The sequence below is a fragment of the Rhipicephalus microplus genome, chromosome X (genome assembly GCF_043290135.1).
Source record: "Rhipicephalus microplus isolate Deutch F79 chromosome X, USDA_Rmic, whole genome shotgun sequence".
Lineage (NCBI taxonomy): Eukaryota > Metazoa > Arthropoda > Arachnida > Ixodida > Ixodidae > Rhipicephalus > Rhipicephalus microplus.
In genome coordinates, this window is record NC_134710.1 from 467,536,300 (window position 1) to 467,558,133 (window position 21,834).

General features: G+C 46.2%; 1 protein-coding gene across 1 annotated transcript in view; it reads right to left on the reverse strand.

The window, feature by feature from the left end:
• Positions 1-21,834, reverse strand: part of LOC119160824 (cysteine/serine-rich nuclear protein 3) — a 183,630-nt gene that overhangs the window by 63,049 nt on the left and 98,747 nt on the right. The window contains exon 3 of the mRNA XM_075880751.1: positions 20,774-20,956. Coding sequence (XP_075736866.1) covers positions 20,774-20,956 — 183 coding nt within the window. The remainder of the gene's footprint in view (positions 1-20,773; positions 20,957-21,834) is intronic.

Below are 21,834 nucleotides of genomic sequence, written 5' to 3' on the forward strand. Positions count from 1 at the left end.
GGCGGTGCCAACACGCGTTTTAGACTTTGTAGACGTATTTTTATTTTCCAAAAATGCATCAACTATTCACGATTGTGTTTACTGCACTGCATTATTAAACATCCGAGCCTGGAATTGCAGCACAAAATTTAGTTGAAGCGGAACAGCAGAATAAAAAGTGTTCATTAAGGCGAGAATATCTATGCATTGACTACAAAAGACTGCTGAGGGCAAACCGAGAATTATTTCGTTGAAGCGGCGTTCGTTGTAGTGGGGTTCTACTGTACTACGATTGGCTGGGTGTGGACATGCACACCCCAACTTGACCGGCATCAGCAAATTACGCATACCTTTGCATGCAAATCACTCATACTCAGCAAATTACTCATACCTTCAGTTCATTCACTTTGTTCAGTTCATTCACTTCGGTAGCAGTGTTTCCTTGTGCCAGCATTTTGTAGAGTTACACCAGGTTGCATGCTAAAGGAGTGCACTGCTAGCCTTACTTTCGTAACTTACCAATTCGTTGCTACTGCATTCACTGCTTCACCCTCATAGCAAAACTGTGACACTTTTCTAAAGATCCCACACACAGATATCATGACAGGCTATAACGAAATAAAGAATACAAACAAGCAAATCGTAATTCCCCTTGAAAGTACCCATAGAAACCAATGTATTCAAAACCTTGTTTCAATGAGGTAAAATTTGCCATTTATGGGTTATAATGAACAAAGTTTTTAAAATAACATTCTGACCGCATGTCACGACAGCGCGAAGTGCGAATTTGAGATGGTGCTCAACACGACAACTGAAGCATGATAATATATAGTGTTTCTTGGCGCAAGGGCCACGTTATGGCCAAAGAGCACCAGTACATGCGACAAAAGATTTGGGCTATGGGTATGATGAGTGGCTGTAAAAGGGTCTAATATTCCTCACTCTAAAGGCGGGTAAACATATGGAGGATAAAATTATGAGAGTGACACGAAATGTGTAGAGTGAAAACTAGTGGTCAATGGTTCTGATGATAAAGCTATGAAGAGATTATAGAGCACGAATGTCTCTCCAACGTCCTTGTCTCCAAGGGCTGCGAAACATGTATTTTGAAATGTATATACGGCAGCAACAACCTCTTGTGATAGGTTGTTCTACAGATTTCCAGGGTAGATCACGTGGAAGTTGCGAACATCCTTTAAAAATGCGAATAATGAATGATGTTTGAAAAGTGGATCTCTACCGATGAACATCGCTGGGTGAAGAGGCATTTGTTCTCGGTAGGATGTTGGAAAATGCTTTTTTCGAATAGGATCTAATTCACTGCACTGTATCAAAATATGTAGGACACTAAAGGGTTCGCCACATTTCTCACAATGTGGATCACCACCGGTCACAAGGTGTGAGTGTGTACTATATGTGTGTCAGGTACGTAACCGACAGAGTGCTACTTCTGTACGGCGTGTTTGTGATGGTGGCGGGTCACCAAAGTAAGGCTTGATTAAACGTAATTTATTATGTACTTTTCCATCCCATGGACGCTGCCAGTAATCCCTCAGCTTATTTTCTCAAAAAGGGTTGCAAGTCCATTACGGGGACAGCTACGGATGACTGCGGAGTGTTCGCATGGACTGATGTTGCGAGCTTATCCGCTAGTACGTTTCCGTCAATTTCACGGTATCCCGGGACCCAACATACTACTACATGCTGTTTCGATGTGTAAATGGCACAAAGGAGAGAGTATAGCTATACAATGACAGGATTTTTGTACTTTCTGGTGGCTTTTAAAGCTTTTACAACGCTTAATGAATCCATGTATATGACTCCATTACTTATTTCTGATTCTTTAATGTGTTTTGCTGCCTCCAGTATTGCGTAAGCTTCAGCTATAAAAATGCTTGTGTGAGGGTGGATAATACCGACATACGAAAAAGATGGGCCCACCGCTGCGTAGGTCACGCCCGCGCGAGTCTTTGATGCATCAGTGAAAAATTTAGGAGAGCTAAATTTGTGTGCCAATTCGCAGAAGTACATCTGAATGTGTACGGGTGGGGCATGCTTTGTCACAATCATGAAACATGTGTCACAATTTATAACCTGCCATTGCCATGGCGGGGCGCATGTAGTAGGAGCCATTGCGCGGTGTTTGAGCAATGGGACGCCCGTGTCCACAGCGAGAAGGGCTGTTTCAATGCGAGTCGGTTTTGAAAGAGCTGGGAGCTGGAAGTGTCGTTTACAGCAAGGTATGTAGAGTGGCCGGTCCTTGCAGTTATCTTCAAAAAATATGTAAAAGGAAGGGACAATTTCTGTATGTGTAGCGACCATTCATCTGAATCTGCATAAAGGCTTTCCACGGGGCTTGTACGAAAAGCTCCCGTAGAAAGGCGAATGCCTAGATGGTGGACAGAGTCCAGCATTTTCAATGCCGTTGGGTGTTGCGGAATGGTACACTATCGCCCCATAGTGTAGACGCGTGCGGATAAGGCTTTTGTAGAGGCTCATCAGACATTTTCTGTCGCTGCCCAACTTGTGCGGGACAGCACCTTTAGGATGTTCATTGTTTTCATGCATTTCTCCTTAATGTACTTAATGTGTGGTATAAACGTGAGTTTCATGTCTAGAATTATGCCTAAAAATTCTTGTTCACTCTTGACAGCTACACGCTCACCCTGCAACTCTATATGGGGACCAAGGTAGAGGCCTCTCTTCCGAGAGAACAGAACACAGGAGCTCTTTAATGGATTCAAACTGAAACCGTTCTCATCTGCCCATTTACAGACCTTGTTAACACAGAGCTGAACCTGTTGCTCGCATGCCGAGAGATTACAGGATTTAAAACCTATCTGTAGATAATCAACGTATGCTGAATAAAAGATGTTATGCGGGATGCACAATCGCAGGGAGTTCATTTTGACTACAAAGAGAGTACAACTGAGGACACCGCCCTGGGGTACTCCCGTTTCTTGCACGAACGGTCGTGACAATGCATTGCCCACTCGAACACGAAATGTCCGATTGGACAGATAATATTTTATTACACTTAGCATATTACCTTGTATACCTAAATGTGAGAGGTCTCTCAATATTCCAAAATGCCACGTTGTATCGTATGCTGTGTCCATGTCAAGAAAGAAAGACAGGAAAAACTGCTTATGAATGAAAGCGTCGCGTATTTGCACCTCTATGCGGATGAGATGGGCCGTGGTGTCGACCCTCTCGAAATCCGCAATGATATTGGTCGAGGAGTTTGCTTAATTCCAAAAAATGTAATAAGCAGCAGTTTATCATCTTTTCAAATAATCTGCAGAGGCAGCTAGTCAGAAATATAGGTCTGTAACTCGGTACGGAAGATGGATCCTTGCCTTGTTTAAGAATAGGTATTACTATGGCCTCTTTCCACGCAGAGGGAATCTCGCCAGAAGCCCATATATAGTTATACAGACTGAGGAGAGTTTTATGTGTTTCTTGAGGTAAGTGTTTAAGCATTTGATATATAACATGGTAAGAGCCTGGGGCTGATTTGCTGCAGCAGTTTAGCGCTGCCAGCAACTCAGCCAAGCGGAAAGGTCTGTTGTATGGCTCATTTTTTCCACATTTACATTCAAGTTTTTGCCTTTCTACTCTCTTTTTGTATTGTTCGAATGGTTCAGAATAATGCGATGAGCTGGACACGTGTTCAAAGTATGTTCCCGGGTAGTCTGCTTGATTCTCAAGGCTCTTACCCTCTGTGTCTGCTAGAGGGAGTGAGTGTGTCTGTCAGCCTCTTATCCTATTCACTCTGTTCTAGACCTTAACTTCATCAGTATAGAAATTAATGCCTGACAAAAACTTCTGCCAGCTTTCCCTCCTAGCCTGCCGGCGCGTCCTTCGCCCTTGAGACTTTACTTGCTTGAAATTGATCAGATTCTCTGCAGTTAGATAGTCATGCAATAGACCCCACGCTTTATTCTGCTTTTTGCGAGCATTCCTGCAGTCGTCATTCCAGCACGGGACACGGCGTCTGCAGGGACCACAACTTGTCTGGGAGATACATTTTGAAGCAGCGTCAATAATAAAAGCAGTGAAATACATAGCGGCAGAGTCGATTTCTAGAGAGGAAATCTCAGCCCACGATATAGTACTAAGACTCTGGTACTTCTCCCAATCAGCTCTGTCTACCTTCCAAGTTTGAGCCTGAGGGAGAAATTGATTTTCTTTTGGAGTCTTCAGTAATATGGGAAAGTGATCACTCCCGTAGGGGTTTTTAATAACATCCCAATTAAAATCGGGTAAATGTGTAGGGAAACAATGCTAAGATGAATGCACGAATATGTTTTGTTCACCAGGCTAAAAAATGTTGGTTCTTTCTTATTTAAAATGCATGCATCTGTGGAAAGAATAAAGTTTTCAATCAAGCGGCCTCGCGCATCACTCCTCGAGTCGCCCCACAAAGGGCTGTGGGCATTAATATCGCCAAGGACGATATATGGTTCAGGTAGTTGATCTATAAAAAACTGAAATTCTTGTTTCTGCAGCTGATGATGAGGAGTAATGTACACTGAGAAAATGGTAACAAGTTTCCCTAAGACAACAGCACGAATGGCCACTGCTTCGAGGGCCGTTTGTATCTGCAAATCTTGACACGCTATGCATTTGTCTAATATAATAGCAATGCTACCTGATGATGCAATTGCATCATCTCGATCTTTGCGGAAGACGACGTGGTCTCTAAGGAAATTCGTGTGTTTTGGTCTCAAGTGTGTTTCTTGTACACACAGCACTTTTGGTGAGTGCGTGTGTAAAAGTTCTTGGACATCGCCGAGGTTTCTAAGCAGTCCTCTGACGCTCCATTGTATAATTTGTGTTTTTATACTGGGTGTAAAGTAGTGCTGTGTGTATGGATTGGGAGTGACTTACTTTACAGAGCCTTTAGGGGGCCCTGTAATTAGTGTTTTTTCTTTCTTGGTGCGGTCAAGGGGCTCTCGCCGCTCCTTCGGTGCAGTCTGCGCCGGTGGGTCAGTGGTGTCCATCGCGTCTGTAGAGGCGCCAGACACTCGTGTACGTGGGGTATGATGATGATATACCGTAATTACTCGAATATAACGCGCACCTTTTTTCCGGTTAAGCGAGTTTATAAATCGCATGCGCATTAGAATCGAGTATGAAAAAAAAAAAAGAATACGGTCATTCCATTGCCATCGGCATTCCAAAATGGCCGCCCCCTACGTGCGACGGCACGGAGCATCGGCCATTTCTGCCTATGTGTTTTCCATGTGCGGCACTTCGTACGTGTGCTGAGAAGTTCGTCATCTTGATGTGCATTAGCATCGACGGCATGGAAGGGCCGGCTCCAAAAACTCGACGAGTGCACCACGATGCCGCTTTAAAAAGAAAAGTCATCGCGTGTGCCGAAACGGACGTAAATCGAGCTGCATCGCTGTCGTTTGGAGTTCTCAAAATGTGCGTGCGGGACTGGCAGAAACAAAAGCAGAATATCATCGACAGCAAAGATTCACGCAAAGGCTTCAGTGGACCACAGCAGGGTCGGTTTCCGCAAATTAAAGAGCTGCCCAGCAAGTATGTGATTGAGCAGTGAGCGGCACAGCTGCCCATGACGACAGAACTGCTCCGAGTGCAGGCTATGCAGTTAGCCTTAGAAAAAGGGCTAATGCGCAGCCAGTTTGAAGCGAGCAGGTGCTGGCTAACCAACTTTATGAAGAGGAAAGGCTTTTCCCTCTGAAGGCGAACGGGCATATGCCAAAAGTTGCCAGAGGAGTACGAAGAAAAGCTTCAGTTTTCAGAGGTTCGTCCTAAACTTGCGGCACAACAACGGCTCCCTGCTTGGGCAAATCAGGAATGCCGATCAGACGCCTCCTTACTTCGATTTGCCTGGCACCACAATTGTAAAAAAGGGGGCGAAGCAAGTTCGCGTGCTGACATCGGGCCACGGTAAAACTAGAGTGACGGCAATGCTCCATTGCACGTCAGATAGGCACAAGCTTCCCCCGTACCTCATATTTAAACGGAAGACGCTTTCGAAAGGAGTCTTTTTCCCGAGTGGTGTGATCGTGTGGGCCAGCGAGAAAAATGGGTGCGCGTTGCAATCGATGTCGTACTTTTTTTTTTTTTCGTCGTGGAAACCGGGTGCGCGTTACAATCGAGGGCACGGTAGAATCGAGTAAATACGGTATGTTGTTCAATGACGCAAGGGCCATTGATGGCCAAAGAGCGCCAGGAAATGGTATCGGATCGAAGCAATGGTTATGTTAAATGGCTGTAAAAGGGCCTAAGATTCTGCGCTCAAAAGGTGCGTAAGACATATATTTATTAAAATCATGAAAGTGAAGTGAAGCATGCCTGGTGAGAATGAGTTCTAAGTAATCATGACACCATAGAATAGGAGTGTTATATTAGCACCAATGCCTCGCCAGCGCCCTTGGTCCCAAGGGCCGGGAGACAGGTGCTCTCTTTGGATGTAGCATCAGCCGCAGCAGCCTCCTTTCAGAGGCCGTGCTACCGATCACTTGAGTAGATAACATGGAAAGTATTTACTTCCTTTAAGAATGCATTCAATGCATTATATTTAAAAAGAGGTTCGCTACCAATAAACATAGCTGGATGAAGGGGTATGTGTTCCTTGAACGCTAGAGGAAAATGTTTTTTCCTGTAAGCCTCTAGCTCAGAGCATTCAAGGAGTATGTGGAGTACGGTAAGTGGACGGCCATATCTGTGACAGCTGGGTGGGTCGCCACCGGACAAAAGGTGTGTGTGCGTGCTGTGTGAGTGTCCTATTCTAAGCCGACAAAGACTGACCTCTGTACGGCGCATTTTCGAGGTGGGTGGCCAGTTACCGAGGTATGGTTTGATCAAGTGTAACTTGTTATGAGTTTGTAGATCCCATAACTTTTGCCAGTAAGCCCTGAGCTTTTTCCGTATGTTTGGTTTTAGGTCCATTATAAGGACAGCAACTGAAGAGTTGGCAGTGCTTCCGTTGATTGACGTGGTGAGCTGGTCAGCCAACACATTTCCTTCGATATCGCGGTGTCCTGGCACCCAGCACACGACGATATGTTGCTTGGAAGCATAGGCCGTGCAGAGTATTGAATAGAGAGATATAATTACAGGGTTTCTGTGTTTTTTTAGATTTTTTCAACGCTTTTACGACACTCAGGAAGTCTGTGTATATAACTACCCTTGGCGTATTCAATTCTCTGATGTATTTAACGGCTACGAATAACGCGTAAGCCTCGGCTGTGAAAATGCTTGTGCTGGTGGACAGAACGCCGGCATCCGAGAAGGATGGGCTGACCGCCGCATAGGACACTCCAGTATGGGACTTGGATGCATCAGTATAATATTCTGGACAGTCATATTTATGTTGCAGCTCTAAAAAGTACATCCGAATGTGTATGGGGGAGGCATGCATTGTGACAGCTACGAAAGATGTGTCACGGTCTATAACCTGCCACTGCCATGGCGGGAGCCGCAGAGCGGGGGGGGCTGAGGTGGTATTCAAGCAGTGGGACATCTGTTTCTTCAGCTAGGTCTCTAACCCGCAGCGAGAAAGGGCGTGCTATTGCGGGTTGATTGTAAAAAAGTTGAGAGCTGGACAGGTCGTTGATGGTGGAATATGTGGGCTGCTCACTGTTCGCATTTACTTTAAGGAAATATATGAAGGAAGAATATGTTCTCTGCAGATGGAGTGACCACTCGTCCGATTCCACATAAAGGCTTTCAACTGGGCTTGTTCTAAAGGCGCCTGTGGACAGGCGGATGCCTTGACGATAAACAGGGTCCAACATTTTCAGAGCGCTTGGCGTGGCAGAGTGATAGACTATTGCCCCCTACTCAAGGCGTGAGCGTATAAGGCTTCTATACAGATTCATGAGGCACTTTCTGTCACTGCCCAACGTTGTTCGTGACAGCACCTTTAGGATATTCATTGTTGTCAAGCATTCATTTTTAAGATGTTTTACGTGCGGTACAAAGGTTAACTTCGCATCTAAAATTATACCTATCAGCTTATGTTCTGTGTTTACGGGTAGGCGCTCACCCTTAACGACCACTTCAGGATCAGGGTGCAAGACTCTTTTTCGTGAAAAAAGGACACAGGTGCTTTTCTGTGGGTTCAGTTTGAATCCGTTTTCATCAGCCCATTTCGATACCTTGTTAAGGGCAAGCTGAACCTGTCGCTCCCAGATCCCAAGAGAACACGATTGAAAATCTATCTGCACATCGTTGACATATGTTGAATAAAAGATATTACGTGAGATGTACAGACGGAGAAAATTCGTTTTTATAATAAAGAGCGTACAGCTGAGCACCCCACCCTGTGGCACTCCGGTTTCCTGTACAAATGTTCGGGACAGAACATTGCTCACTCTAACACGGAATGTATGATCAGACAGATAGCTCTCAATGACACTGAACATATTACCGTGTATACCTATGTGTGAGAGGTCTCTCAATATTCCAAACCTCCACGTAGTATCGTAGGCCTTCTCCATGTCGAGGAACACAGATAAGAAAAACTGATTATGAACAAAAGCCTCACATATGTGTGCCTCGATACGTATAAGATGGTCTGAAATAGATCGGCCCTCTCTAAAACCCGCACTGGTATAGGTGGAGCAATTTGTTTGTTTCTAAGTAGTGGAGTAAGCAGCAATTAATCATTTCTTCAAATAGTTTGCAGAGACAGCTTGTTAACGCTATAGGTCTGTAACTTGATACAGTAGAGGGATCCTTTCCCTGCTTCAAAATTGGAATTATACAGCCTCCTTCCAAGAGGAGGGGATCACACCTGAAAACCATATGCAATTATAAAGAGAGAGGTGGGTTTTTTTTAGTTTCAGAGGGTAGTTCCTTCAGCATCACGTACATTACGTTGTCAGAACCTGGGGTAGATGTATTACAACAGCTGAGTGCTGTTCGCAGTTCTGGTTAATTATATGCCTCATTTCTTGCGGATTTTCTTTCTAACTTTTGTTTTTCGATTCGTGCTTTGTAAATCTGGAACGTTTCGGAGTAGTGTGAGGAGCTCGATATGTGTTCGAAATGTGTGGCAAGAAAGTTGGCTTGATCCTCCAAGCTTTCCCCAAGGCTATTTACTAGTGGCAGGGAATACGTTTGTTGGCCCTTAATTTTCTTTACCTTATTCCACACTTTTCCCTCATCTGTGTACGAGTTGATACTCGATATAAACTTTGTCCAACTCTCTCGTCTAGCTTGTCGATGCGTTCTCCTTGCCTGCGATTTGACCTCCTTGAAATTTTCCAGGTTTTCTGCTGTTGGGGAATCGCGAAGCGACGCCCATGCTTTGTTCTGAGTGGTCCGTGCTTTCCTGCATGCGTCGTTCCACCATGGGACTCGCCGTTTAGAAGACATGCTGCTCGTTTTGGCAATACATTTAGATGCGGCATCAAGTATAAAAGCTGTAAAATACGTGACAGCGTCATCTATGGTCAGGGCAGACAGCTCAGTCCATGTCATGTGTGCAAGAGTTCTATACCCTTCCCAATCAGCTGAGTCAATCTTCCATCGAGGAACCAGTGGGGGGTAGTTGATCTTTGTTCGGCACTTTGTTTGATCTTTCTTCTGCACTCAGGATGATTGGGAAGTGTTCACACCCATAAGGGTTTTTAAGAACATTCCACTTAAATACAGGTAAAAGGTACGGTGATGAAATGCTAAGATCTATGGAGGAGTACGTGTTGTTTGCAAGGCTAAAATACGTAGGCTCCTTTATATTTAAAAAACATAAACTAGACCGTGTACGTGGGGTACACGGTCTAGTTTATGTCTTGACCTCTATAGTTTGTGTGCTGCCCTGGCTGCTGCCAGGGTTCAAGGGGCCTTTGGTAAGGCCGTGTTCAAAGAGGGCGTAGCAGCAAGGGCTGCTTCTCCAGTGGAGTCTGTTAGCAGTTGCCTCGGCACGCCAGGCGTCGTCCGGGGCTTCGCCGAAAACGGTAGTGGTGCTGACCACCCTTGCACCACTTCTGCGAATGACTTCTGTAGAAAAGTGTGCACTGCCACTGTCGGGCTTCCCTGAAAGTGACGTTTTCTTGGAATTTAATTGTGAGAATTTCTTTTTATCTTTTCCAGGCTGGGCAAGAGCGAGAATAAGCGGGATGATTGCCATTACAGTTCGCGCAATGGGCCTCAGCCTCAGACTTACAGTCATCAGCAGAGTGCCCTGTGGTGGCGCACCTTGCGCACATGAGCTGCCCTCGACAGCTTTGGGAAGCATGGCCGAATCGTTGGCACTTGAAACAACATCTCGGATATGGTATATATGGTCGAACACGGAGCATGAGATAGTGCACGAGATAGTCTGTAGCGACTGTTTCTGGGAGTATGTTTGCTTCAAACGTCAGTACAATGTGTTTTGTGGGGAGTTCGGCATTATTTCGCCCGATTTTACTGCGCTGCACATGTACGACATTCTCGTCTTTCCACCCGTCCAAAAGTTCTTCGTCGGTAATGGTGAAATATTTGTCCCCAAATGCAACGAGGTTGCTTAGTTTCTGATACTGGATTTTGTCTTTTACTTCCATTAGCAGGTCCCCACTGATGTTGTAGCCAGCGCCGATGGTATCAAAAGGCATCCTGAAACTAGAAGCGGTGATATGTTTTTGCTTTTTTTCCTGTGATTTCACAATGTATGACATGACATTTTGGGATGAAGTCTTGATTTTTTCATTACACACTGTGATGATGATGATGAGCGGTGTCTTGTAGCATAAGGACGAAATGAAAACTGTGAGGCTGTTTCGGTGCGCCCCCTTTTTTGGGGGGCGATCACTTAGGAAGATGTTTGGTAATCCCATGAAATAAAGTGTTTGTTCGGCAACGGCGCCTACCAATCTACCAACGCACCCAACTAGGGGACGTGGCAGAGCATGTGAACACGTCTGCACAACGCCAGCAGTACGCCGTCACTATAACCTAATATGGTTTATCCTAGGTTGGATAAGCACACAAGGTTAACCCTCGCCGCCAGGAAAAGTAGAAGCAACTAGAAGAGAGATGACAGGACAGACAAAATGTGTGAGAGAAAAATTTAAGACGAAGATGAGAGGAGATAGCGACAGGAAAAGGCGACTGCCGGTTTCCCCTGGGTGGGTCAGCCAAGGGGTGCCGTCTACGTGAAACCGGGGACAAAGGGGTGTGTTGCCTCTGCCGGGGGGCCTTAAAGGTCCAATCACCCAGCGTCGGCTCAACCCCCAGGATCCCCTTTTCCCCGGACACGGCAAAGCCACGCACGGCTGCGCGTGGGAGGGAGTCAAAATCCCCCCGTTATCTCGGGTCCGTGGTGCCGCTACACACCAAACGCCTGCCTGCTTTTACAGACGCCCCTGGGGGGGAACCAGCTGGTAAACCCATATACAAAAACATGCAAAACGAGAAGTGATGATCGATGTAGAGCTCTTAATTGAATACACGATTGACGACATAAGTACCGAGTAATAATAATCAAGTCTTGTTGAAGGTGGGCGCTTTAATGTCAAGCTCAGACATTACGGGGTTGAAAAACAAAAACAGAATCCTTACCGTACTTCCTCGCGTAATCCTCGCATTCACATAAGTCTCGCACCCCCCTTACACCCAACAAAAATCCAATTTCTTTTTTTCCTTCAGTAATTATCGCACCCCTGAAAACTGCCGCAATAATGTCTGCTCATTTCAGTCACTGATGATGATAGCGTGCACCATCTGGCGCCATCTCTTAAGCATCAAGCATACTATTATTGCACAAAGATCCAATGCAATTCAAGCCAAGCCTAAGTCGCAAGTGCGCGTTGCGGCATGTTTTGTATGTTGTGTCAGTAATCTTGTCACGTTGTGGGCCGATACTGAAGCCACACGGCTGCTTCAAGTTGCAAATGATAGATCATGCGCTAAACAACGGCAACAGGGCCACCAGTAGACCCTTCGGAGCCTACGAGTTTTGTGTTCACTACTGGTGACGACAGCTGAAAGCCACCAAGACACGTTGGGCCTGCTGTGTGCCTAAAACTGGAATTGATGGTGAACTTTATTTCTTCAGAAGGAAACTGCGGACGATTCTGTTAAATAGCCATCAGCCCAATACAGACGTGCTGCTTACCTTTCGAGGGCTCCTGTTGAGTGACGAATGCTACCGCTGCGCCCGCAACGCCCACAAGCTTTGGCGATGGTATTCTAATTCTCGACTATTTGCTTGCACTTTGTGTGCCTCAAATAAATCTTGCCTTGTGTTGAACCTGTGCTTTTATTGTTGAGGTAAGTTTTAATTAGTACTTCTCAAAGCTTGCTGTTAGTTGCTGTAGTGAAAATCCTGATTTGCGGCCACGTTTTCTATTTCGCTGTGTTGATTTTCGTGGAAAGTTTTCCCCGCGTAATTCTCGCACCCCCCCCCCACTCTGCATCGGTTTTCCGCCAAAAAAAGGTGCGAAAATAATGTGAGTAAATACGGGTATATGCTGCTTGTATGCTCTCACATATTAGGTAGGTTATGAAAATTCTTCCAATCTTCAATTGAACATTTCTGTAAAAAAGCATTTGTTTCATCGCTTCTAAGTTTACAAAAATTTAACGTCACAATGCTGGCCTTCCCCACCACCCTGAAAATAAAGTGCTTCAATTTCGCATCTCGACAACAAAGTTCGCACACAATCACTAAATTTGAGTGAAATATTCTCCGCTCAGTCTTCCACCCATGCAATGTAACCCCCCCAAACTTGGAGAAAGCCATTATCACTCATACCTGTTCATGCACCTTTTTTTTGTAATGCCTTTGAGCTATTTAGAATACAAAATAAACACCAAATGTGTTGTCTCACGAATAGCCAAGGGTGGTTTGGGACACCAGAGACCCAAACTGCCCCTCAAGCTTGACGGGAGCAATATTCTGCCAGACACGTGTTCACTGTCTGTGAAATTTTCAAGGAAGCACGCGCCACTGCCAACCCAATTATGCGCGCTTCTTCAGAAACGAAGCTTGGCATGACGACCGATGCCTTGTACCAGATGAATCGGCACGTACCCACATAACACGCACATACAAGCATTGGGCACAAAAAGGGTTCCACAAATCGCATGCAAATTTGCAACATGAAAACTAGCGACTGATGTAGAGCTCCCATCAAATTAACTAGGACCATAAAAGAAAGCCGTAAAGCGGTGTGCTCTACTTGACATGACATTGAAAGCAGCCACACAAATGCGGAAAAGGATGCAGCACCGTTGGTACATAGAATAAGAAAGAAAAATTGACAACCAGTTGATTGCAACCCACTGCCGCAAAAGAATCCATATCGATATTTCAGAAAGAAAGCTGATTAGTAGCCTAAAAATTAATCCCGATTTATGATTAGCAATGCCGTATTTACTCGCGTAAAAGGCGCACTCGCATAAAAGGCGCACACTGAACTTTGTCGTGATCAGTTCTGAACCGTATTTACTTGGTTGCATATCAGTGCCCTCTTGAGTTAACTCAAGTGAGAAAAATGAAAAGAAAAAAGACCACAACAGGGCTGCGTCAGCCGTGCGGGCTCGCTGAGAAAGAAGGGCAGTTGCCTGGGCATTTTAGTAACCGTTGAGTAACGTTTGCACTTGCGCCGGCAGGCCCCGGCCGCTAGCCGGCCACGCACGCTCTGCATAGAATGTGAGATCGTGCCCTTGTCACCTGTGCTTCGAGTTTCCAGTCGGAGAAAGCATCGTCGTTATCACGTTTGCCATTTCATCGACAAATTTAAAAGTCTTTTGGCTTTTTGATGCGAGCCTTCGCTATTGCTGCTACTACGCGGACTTGCACAAGCTCGGCCGACTTTTGTCACTAACCTAAACATTCTTTCACGCTCGCTGCTCTTGGATCAGTGCTTGAGTGCGATCTTTTTGGCGCCCAATTTTCATGCCGTCTTGTACAAACTTTCGGTGACAACATGCTGAATGGTAGGCTAGGCCTAATTAGAGTTGGATGCTTTTCTACAGCAGCCGCGAGCGATCAAAGTTGCAGTTTTGTATGTAATCAATTAACTATTTGCGTGGCTCCACTAAAAAAAGGAGGGCTTGAGTGGCCATTATAACAGTCGAATGGTGGTTTGCGATTCGATTGCAATGTCTTATATATGGGGTCCAAGCCCGTGAAATCGGACAATCAATACCGTTCTGTGCAGAAAATTTCGATGGTGATAATGTGCATAATCAAGGTGGCCTGAAATGTAATCATCGAATTTTCACGATGGCGCTTTCTATTCATAGTTCTTTTTTCCATTCATTTGTTTGACAACGCGGGTCTTTCTATGTTAATTTTTAGAAATTTAAAACTATACCGCATCGCATGCTCCAATTTTCAGACACACGAGACTGAATGTTCAACACGTCTTGCGCTAGTGTAGCCTATGAAGAAGGTTGTCTCAGCTGCAGTGTGGATATTCATGACTTTGGCGATAAATTAAATTTTCTCAAGTTTTATCCAGAATAATAGACGCACCCTGAACTTGAAGCCTGATTTTCTGGAAAAAAAATGCGTCTATTATGCAAGTAAATACGGTATACAGTCAAGCCCGCTTATAACGAACTTGAGCGTGACGCGGCATCCGTTCGCTGTATCCCGAAGTTCACAGCTTTTTAAAAAAAGTTGCGAGTGAAAACACAAACTTTTTATGCTCAGAAAAGTTTGTGATGCACGTGTTTTGAATAGCAGTAGCGATAAGGGTGGTCTCGAGTTCATTTAAAACGGCAGGGTGCTCGTTCGCCGAGGCCCGTGGCATAAGCTGCATGAGGCACTGACTCCAAAGTTTCGTCGTTCTCGAAATTAAATTCCTCCAAATCGCTCTTGCCACATGCTTCATTCACAATGCCCTAATCCATGCACGGTTCCGCGATGTCGGCATCATCATCGGCCATAATGAGACTGTCGCAACAGATGTTCCACCCGCTCTCCCATGTCAGAGTCGACGGCGCACTGCCACAAATCGGCCCCCGAAGGGATACTGTTCGGAAGCTTCAGGCTCGGCATCGGGCCCAACGTCAACGAAGTCAGCCTCGCGAAAACAGTTTTGCGCGCATATAGGTGTCACCGCCGCCCACGAAATATTCACCACCTCCACAACAGACTATTGGGACGCCCGCAGCGGCAAGTTGGCTACCAGGTGGTCAACAGCTATGAGCAAGCACTCCGCAACGCAGCGCCTAATGCGCGGATTACGCTCAAGCCAAGCAGTCGCACTTTCGACGTTTTGTTGAGCAGCAGGAAAAAGCGTGCAAGTCCTCCAGCCTGCCATCCTGATCGCACACGCACACCAAGAGTGAGCAAGACGCGCACACGCGGCACACATACCAGAACGCGCGGAACAGCTCTGGGCCCTATTCTAGTCACAAAACTAAACTAACTCGAGCCAGCGTGGCTGGCGTCGCGAGCAGTGGAGACGGGCAAAGGGCTTGTGATCAAGAGAGGAGAGCAGATCTGCGTGAGATGAAGGGCAAGGAGTTGCGATAGAGTGAAGAGAGGGGAGGACGCAGCGGGAGAACAACCTTGAAAATCAAAACACGCGGGAAGGAGGTAGGTCAGGTAGCTTGCTTGAAAGGTCCGCGAAACGCGCAACTCACGCACAGAAAAACTTGAAAGAGTGCTTCCGCGTGCAGACGTCAAAGCACAGTCGCCCGGTGTCACAAAAAGCGGTCGGGGAGAGCGGCAACTAGAGGGGAGCGGAGGCAGGGTCGGCGTTTAACAATAAGAATGTGTGGGCACCTCGCCGATGCCCGATCGGCGGTCGAAAGTGGTTTCCCGGGAAGCCCGCTGAGCGCCGACCCCGTTCGCTGTAACCGATCAGTGGCGCTCAGAGACGTTCATTATAAGTGCAATTTTGTGCCATTGAACCAATGTATATTTCCACGGTCACGCGGATATTGTACGTTTTAAGGGGGGAGGCTACCCTGGAGACCGAACTTTTTTATTTTTTAAGATATCTGGATGAAACTTTCAGGTGTTGTTCACTACAATAAAACTAGCACAACTGCCAAGTTTCACGAAGCTGTGTTTCTTAGTTCCAGAGTTATTGAGGTTTAACTGGGTGCTTCACATGGGTGCCTGAGGAAGAGTCGAGAGAAATCCCAGGACATAGTAGAAAGCTGAAATTCATTGTGGTCATTCCTTGATAGCTATCCCAGGGCGCTACAAAGCCGTTTTTTTTTTATTTCCCCGCCCCCCCCAAATTTTCACGCAACTTTGAATTTGATGTAACCAGTAATGACCAGATTCATCAAAAATTAATTTTTTATTATAAATTAACAGCACCAATTTTCAAAAAAAGGAGCTTGTTACGTCCTTGCAAGGTCATTCAGGAACAGAATAAAAAAGACGGCACACAAATCTGATGAACGGTTTTCGAGTTCTTGCTTTCCTCAGCACCACAACTAGCAAAAAAATCCGTTCTGAGAAAACAGGCCGAGAAAGTTCAAAACATGTGTTTTCTTCAAAAAGCTCCAGCACAGTAGCTAGAAGTGTCCTGGTGCACTCTTTTCTTCTTTTGCCTGGCCTCCATCTTCTCTTGGTGTCTTTTAGAATTCTTTTTTAGGCGTAAAGTGTCTTTTTCACGAGCTCGCTGGATGGCCAGATGACCTGGTTGAAGTCCAATGGAGTCCGATATCACTTGGGTTGCTTTGCAGCAGCCGGCATTGTAGCGCAGCACTGCTTCATGCAGTGCTGTTTCTACCGCGATCAAGGATGAGTGTTGTTCCTTCGGCATCAGAGACCACAGAATGGAGTGGAATGATTCTGATGCATTTTGCGTCTTCGCTCCCAGGCAGCGCTGAAGAAGAGACTTTTGTGACAGTCTTTCGTAGATGGGCAGCATAGCTGCAGCGACATAGTCCGGTAGGCTGTGTTTATGTTTTGGCTGTGGCTCACGCTTTGCCTCTGCAGCTCTATGGCGGCACCACGATTGAGCCCCCTCTGGGCAAAGTTCATGGTGAGGGTCCTGGTCAGTCGATGTGACGTGGTAATATGTTGCCATCACTGCGCGCTGCATGGCTGTTAGGTCAGTTGAATTGTTTCTCAGGGCCCAACCATAATATCCTGTCAGCTTTTCAATGAGGGCTTTAGTCAGCTTCCCCTTCCCACTCAGTGGCTTATCACTTTTCTGCACAATGTTTCGAAGAGCACTTCCAATCCTTTTCTGAACATGGTTCAGACATTCTTCATTGGCACTAGCCCGTACACATTCTCTTCTGTGAGGGCAGCGAAGGTACGGCTGTCTCCGTTGGACACAAGAGTGGTGTACCGCAGGCCATGCTTGGATACAGACCGCCCAAAGAGAGTCAAGCCTGCCTCCACTTCCATGCTTCCCGATTTTGCGTCTGTGTTTTTCTGGCAAATGTGGTGCTTCTGCCAGCTTTCGTATGCTGCATCTCCAGGTTTGGGCCCTGTTTGGCATCCAAGGCAGTGGTTTGAAAGAACTACAGCATCCAAGATGAGACCTGTAAAGAAGTCAATTACCGATCCCACTCCGATGTGTGATGTGTGACCCCGCTTATGCCATGTGCCATCGTACACTACGGTGATGTCCCTGCAGAAGCTGGGGTCCATTTCTTTATATGTTTTGATCACTGCTGCGGCAGAATCAGCATAAAACTTCTCCAAAGCGGTGGCCTCTGGCTTCCTGAATGTCTCTTTCAAGTGCTTTTGAAACGTCTTGTGGTGAAGACCTCTGTAAGAGACGTTCATGGCAGCCCAAAAGTCATTAGGAGCTGTTTGCCCCTTGCCTATTTGCTTTATAGCCATTATGGCGCGGACATTTACATCGAAGGCCTGCGTGTCCTTTTTGCGGGGTGATGTCCATAATTTATCAACGGTGCCACAAGAGGCGCACACGACTTCAAGTTTTGTTGCAAGTCCAAGCTTGGTGCTCTCTCGGACAGTCATAGCACCTTTCAAACATTCTTTGCACACTGTGCGGCTGAGCACGACGTTAAAGATGTTCATTTGAACGAGCGAAAAATGTTCGCCCTCACTTGTCACTGCAGGTGCAAGAGCCGGCTGCATCAGTTGAAATTTCTTCTGCGTCGCCGGCGTAGACTCAAGTTCAGCGCGGACGGCGTCACGACGTTTCGCATTCGCATGGATTTCTTCCTTCGTTAGAAAACGCGTCCGCAGATGAAGCGACGGTCCACTCACGCTCGATGGCGGCACCAATTCAGACGAAGTGCTGGGTCCGGCGATATCAGAAGCACTCGGTGTCACACTGGTTGGCATCGATTCGGAGCACGTGTCGAGCCCGGCGATCTCGGAAACACTCGGTGCATTTGCGGCTCCAGCCACACTCGATGTGTCGAATTCTCGACTGGCGACAGTCGACAACACAGTACCGTCGCTGAAAGCGTCTACGCAGTCGGCACCCGCAGCAGAATAGCGGAATTTCGATGATCGTACAAGCCGCATAGCGCGCCTCCGCGCACCGGACTTCCACACTGACTTCGGCTTCGTTGCCGGCATCGCCCGCAACAACAAAGACGAAAGGCACAGAACTAGTGCAAAAAGAAAAAAAAAACGAGAGAAAATGATCGAAAAGATAGCACAAGGCGAAGAGCGGCTCGTAAGCAGACGTCTGTCGAGGCGGATGGAGCAGAGAGCAACAACGAAGCGAGCGCGCTGGACGCGCCATCGAGAGGAGCGACCGCCCCCGCTGCTGCACAGCAGCCAATGGCGGGCACGCTTTCTCCAGTGAGATATGAATGCGCTGCTCTAACCAATCAGCGATCCGCATCGCATCGCGGGAAAACGCCAATAGCGTCTCAACTGTGCTGCCGACGCCATTTTGCAAGGCGGCGAACCAGAGAGAAAGAATTCACGGTCAAAACAACACCAAGATGGCGCGGGACGACCGCATGGTCCGGGAATGGCGCGCGCGCGAAGTTTGGTTTGATTTCGGGATTTGCGCCTGTTTTGGACGCCGCGGCGGCCTCGAAAATAGTATTTTTTTTTTTGCACTTTGCGGTTGAATTAGGTGCTGATAATTACAGAGTAGGTAGTTTATGAGACATACAACCCAAAAATGTGGTTTTTCAAAAACCGACTTTTTCACGATTTTTCGGTTTTCAAGGGCCGCGTCCCCCCTTAAGCGAAAGTTAGCTGTTTGTGGGGCCAATATATGTGGGCTCGACTATATATGACAACTTTTTCTTGTGGAAAAGTCTACATAGGCCAGTCAGAAAGATGTGTGAATGACAGCCTCAGAGAACATCATGCATCTGTTAAGGCATCAGGCAACACTCATCATGCAGATCATTATAAAAACTGGGGATATTACCTTGTGTTTAAAGAAACATGAATATTATTTCGACACAAGGATCAGCTCACACATGAGACAGTGAAATCTTACCACATCCGAAAGAGGGGACATGACTGTGTTAGCCAAGCTACGATTGTGCTGCATGATAAATACACGTATCTCGACACCTAATACTTGTAAAATATAATAAATGACACATAATATGGACAATTTTGTAATCCCGATACAAGAGGTTTTTGTTGCACCCCGTTTTGATGCACATGCGCGAAAAACCATGTAACCACTTGAAATTCTTTTTCTGACGATTAAAACTTCAGTTGTGAAAGCAAGTGCTGTCCTTGTCAACCTCTTTTGTCCATCTGTTTTGTAGTGCGCTTCAACAAAATTTTCAATTATGAACGTAATCCAAGTGGCCCAACATGCCATCTTACTGCATGTTATCAATTTTGACTTTTTACGGAACATGACAGCAACAGCGAAAACAAATCGAGAGTGTCCATATAATTGAAATCGCAATATTAGCACAGTTTTAAAGACAATAGTATTTCTTGGGAACCTCTGACACAAAAATTTTGGTGTCTGTCTTTCTGTACATTTGTTTGTTCGTCCACTCTTACCGGTACCGGGTATTTTGACCGGAACCAGCAGATACCCCAAAGGCCGACTTCATCCGCGGCGCCCACCAATGTTGCTCAAGATTCAGCGTTCATACTTGTGTGATTGTCAATTAAAAAGCAATTATTGCACATTTCTGAGGCACCATAACAACACGTATATATTCTATATGTGCGTCTTTTACTAGAAAAGGCATACACAAGTTATTCTAAGGACCGTAGCGTTTATCACGCGGCGCTGACCATGCAACCCTTGCACAAAAAGGGAAGTGTTTCCAACGCTTTGCTAAGACTACACGGGTGGCACCTATGTGTCGCCTTGCGTTCTACACCTTATCACCTCTGAGACAGGCGCACGCCCGTCTCAGAGCCGCACGTTTTGTTTTCAAAAATAACTGCCATATAGCGCTCATGTCTCACGTGTAACGTGACTTGGTGCGCTCGTTCACCTCCACTGCACACTCGAGGCACTCAAACGCAGCGCCTCCAAAATACCATTCACCGATTTGCTTGCGCAGAACATCAAATAAACGTTTTGTTCAATCTCTCCAGACGCAAGACTGTCGTCTTTCGACGACATTTGAAGATTAACATGCAGATACGTGGCCAATTTTTTTTACTGTAAAATCAGTGTTTTGGGTTAGCTCTGCCTTCAGTCCCACTTTTGTTTAACAATGGCAAGTTTATTTTCTGAATTTTTCATACAAAACCTGCATATAAGAACGCCTTTTTTAAAATGAATTTTTGTGGGAATTCATCAATTTCATTATATTCAGGTTTAATTGATGACAAAATATTAGTTATAACAAGCAAATTGTGATGGCCCTCCAATTACATTATAAAGAGGTTCAACTGTATCTGCATGACTGACAAAAGATCTAGTGTCCTACTTTGAGTTCCATGAGCAAGGACATAAAGAAGAAGCTGTACCTGGTATACCCTGCTACCATCTCCGGCTGAAGAAGAAGGCCCGGCGGTGTCATCTGGAGACAGCGAGCTGGACGATGAGGTGTTGCTACAGTCGACATCAGCAAAGCGCAGCCGGCGCCTCTCGTCCGCATGCTGCCGCAAGCTGAACGTGCGCTCCTCCACGTGCATGGGGCCCATTCCTACGTAGAGAATTGCACCGTTCACGGAAAGGTCCCACTACAGAATGCATATTTAAAGGAGCACCAACAACAAATTTCAGAAGCAAGATAGGTTTATGTGGAGACATACACAACATCATATTTAAAGGAGCACCAACAAAAAATTTCAGAAGCGAGATAGGTTTATGTGGAGACATACAAACATCTATGAGATACCGTGGGGAAATATAGCCTAGACAAAATCAATATTAGAGAGCAGGCCGCGTGCCTGATCGAAATGCCGTGTCCCTAGCAATGCCCTCATCCACTCGGGGGGTGTATAAAGAAAACTTACGTAATGAGTTTGTGTTGGCTGTTTGCTTGGCACAGGACCTACATTTGTAACAGTTGCGATTTCCTTCTGTGTCTGCAACTTTTCACGTGCTGGCTGTGGTGGCTGTCAGTGCAGCTCACACTTTCATGCGTGACGTCCACGTCCCAGATTCAACTGGTCAAGTGCCCAGCCATGTTTAACTTGCCGCCAAAACTGCTCCTGCTCAGCTCAGTGCTTCTTTGACACCAAAACTTGTGAAGGTGCTAACACCCCCTGTAAAGTTGTTTGTGCTGCATGGCGCACGTGTCTCGCCCACAAACCACATTTCAAGTTACAACCACGGGGCGGTAGGTGGCGTTGTGTTCGCGTTGATCACCATTATCATCACCATCATGGTGTAGCACCGGCGATGACCCCTGATGGAAGGCAAGCCTTGGTGGCGGGCGAGAGTTGAGCGAGTCTCCTTGGGTATGTTATTGTGTGTTTGTCGTGTTATTGTGTTTGTCATGGAGTGTATGGTAATATTGTGTATGGATGTCCTAGCGTGTTCATAACGATTGATGTATCGATTGGGCGGACGAAATCGTCGT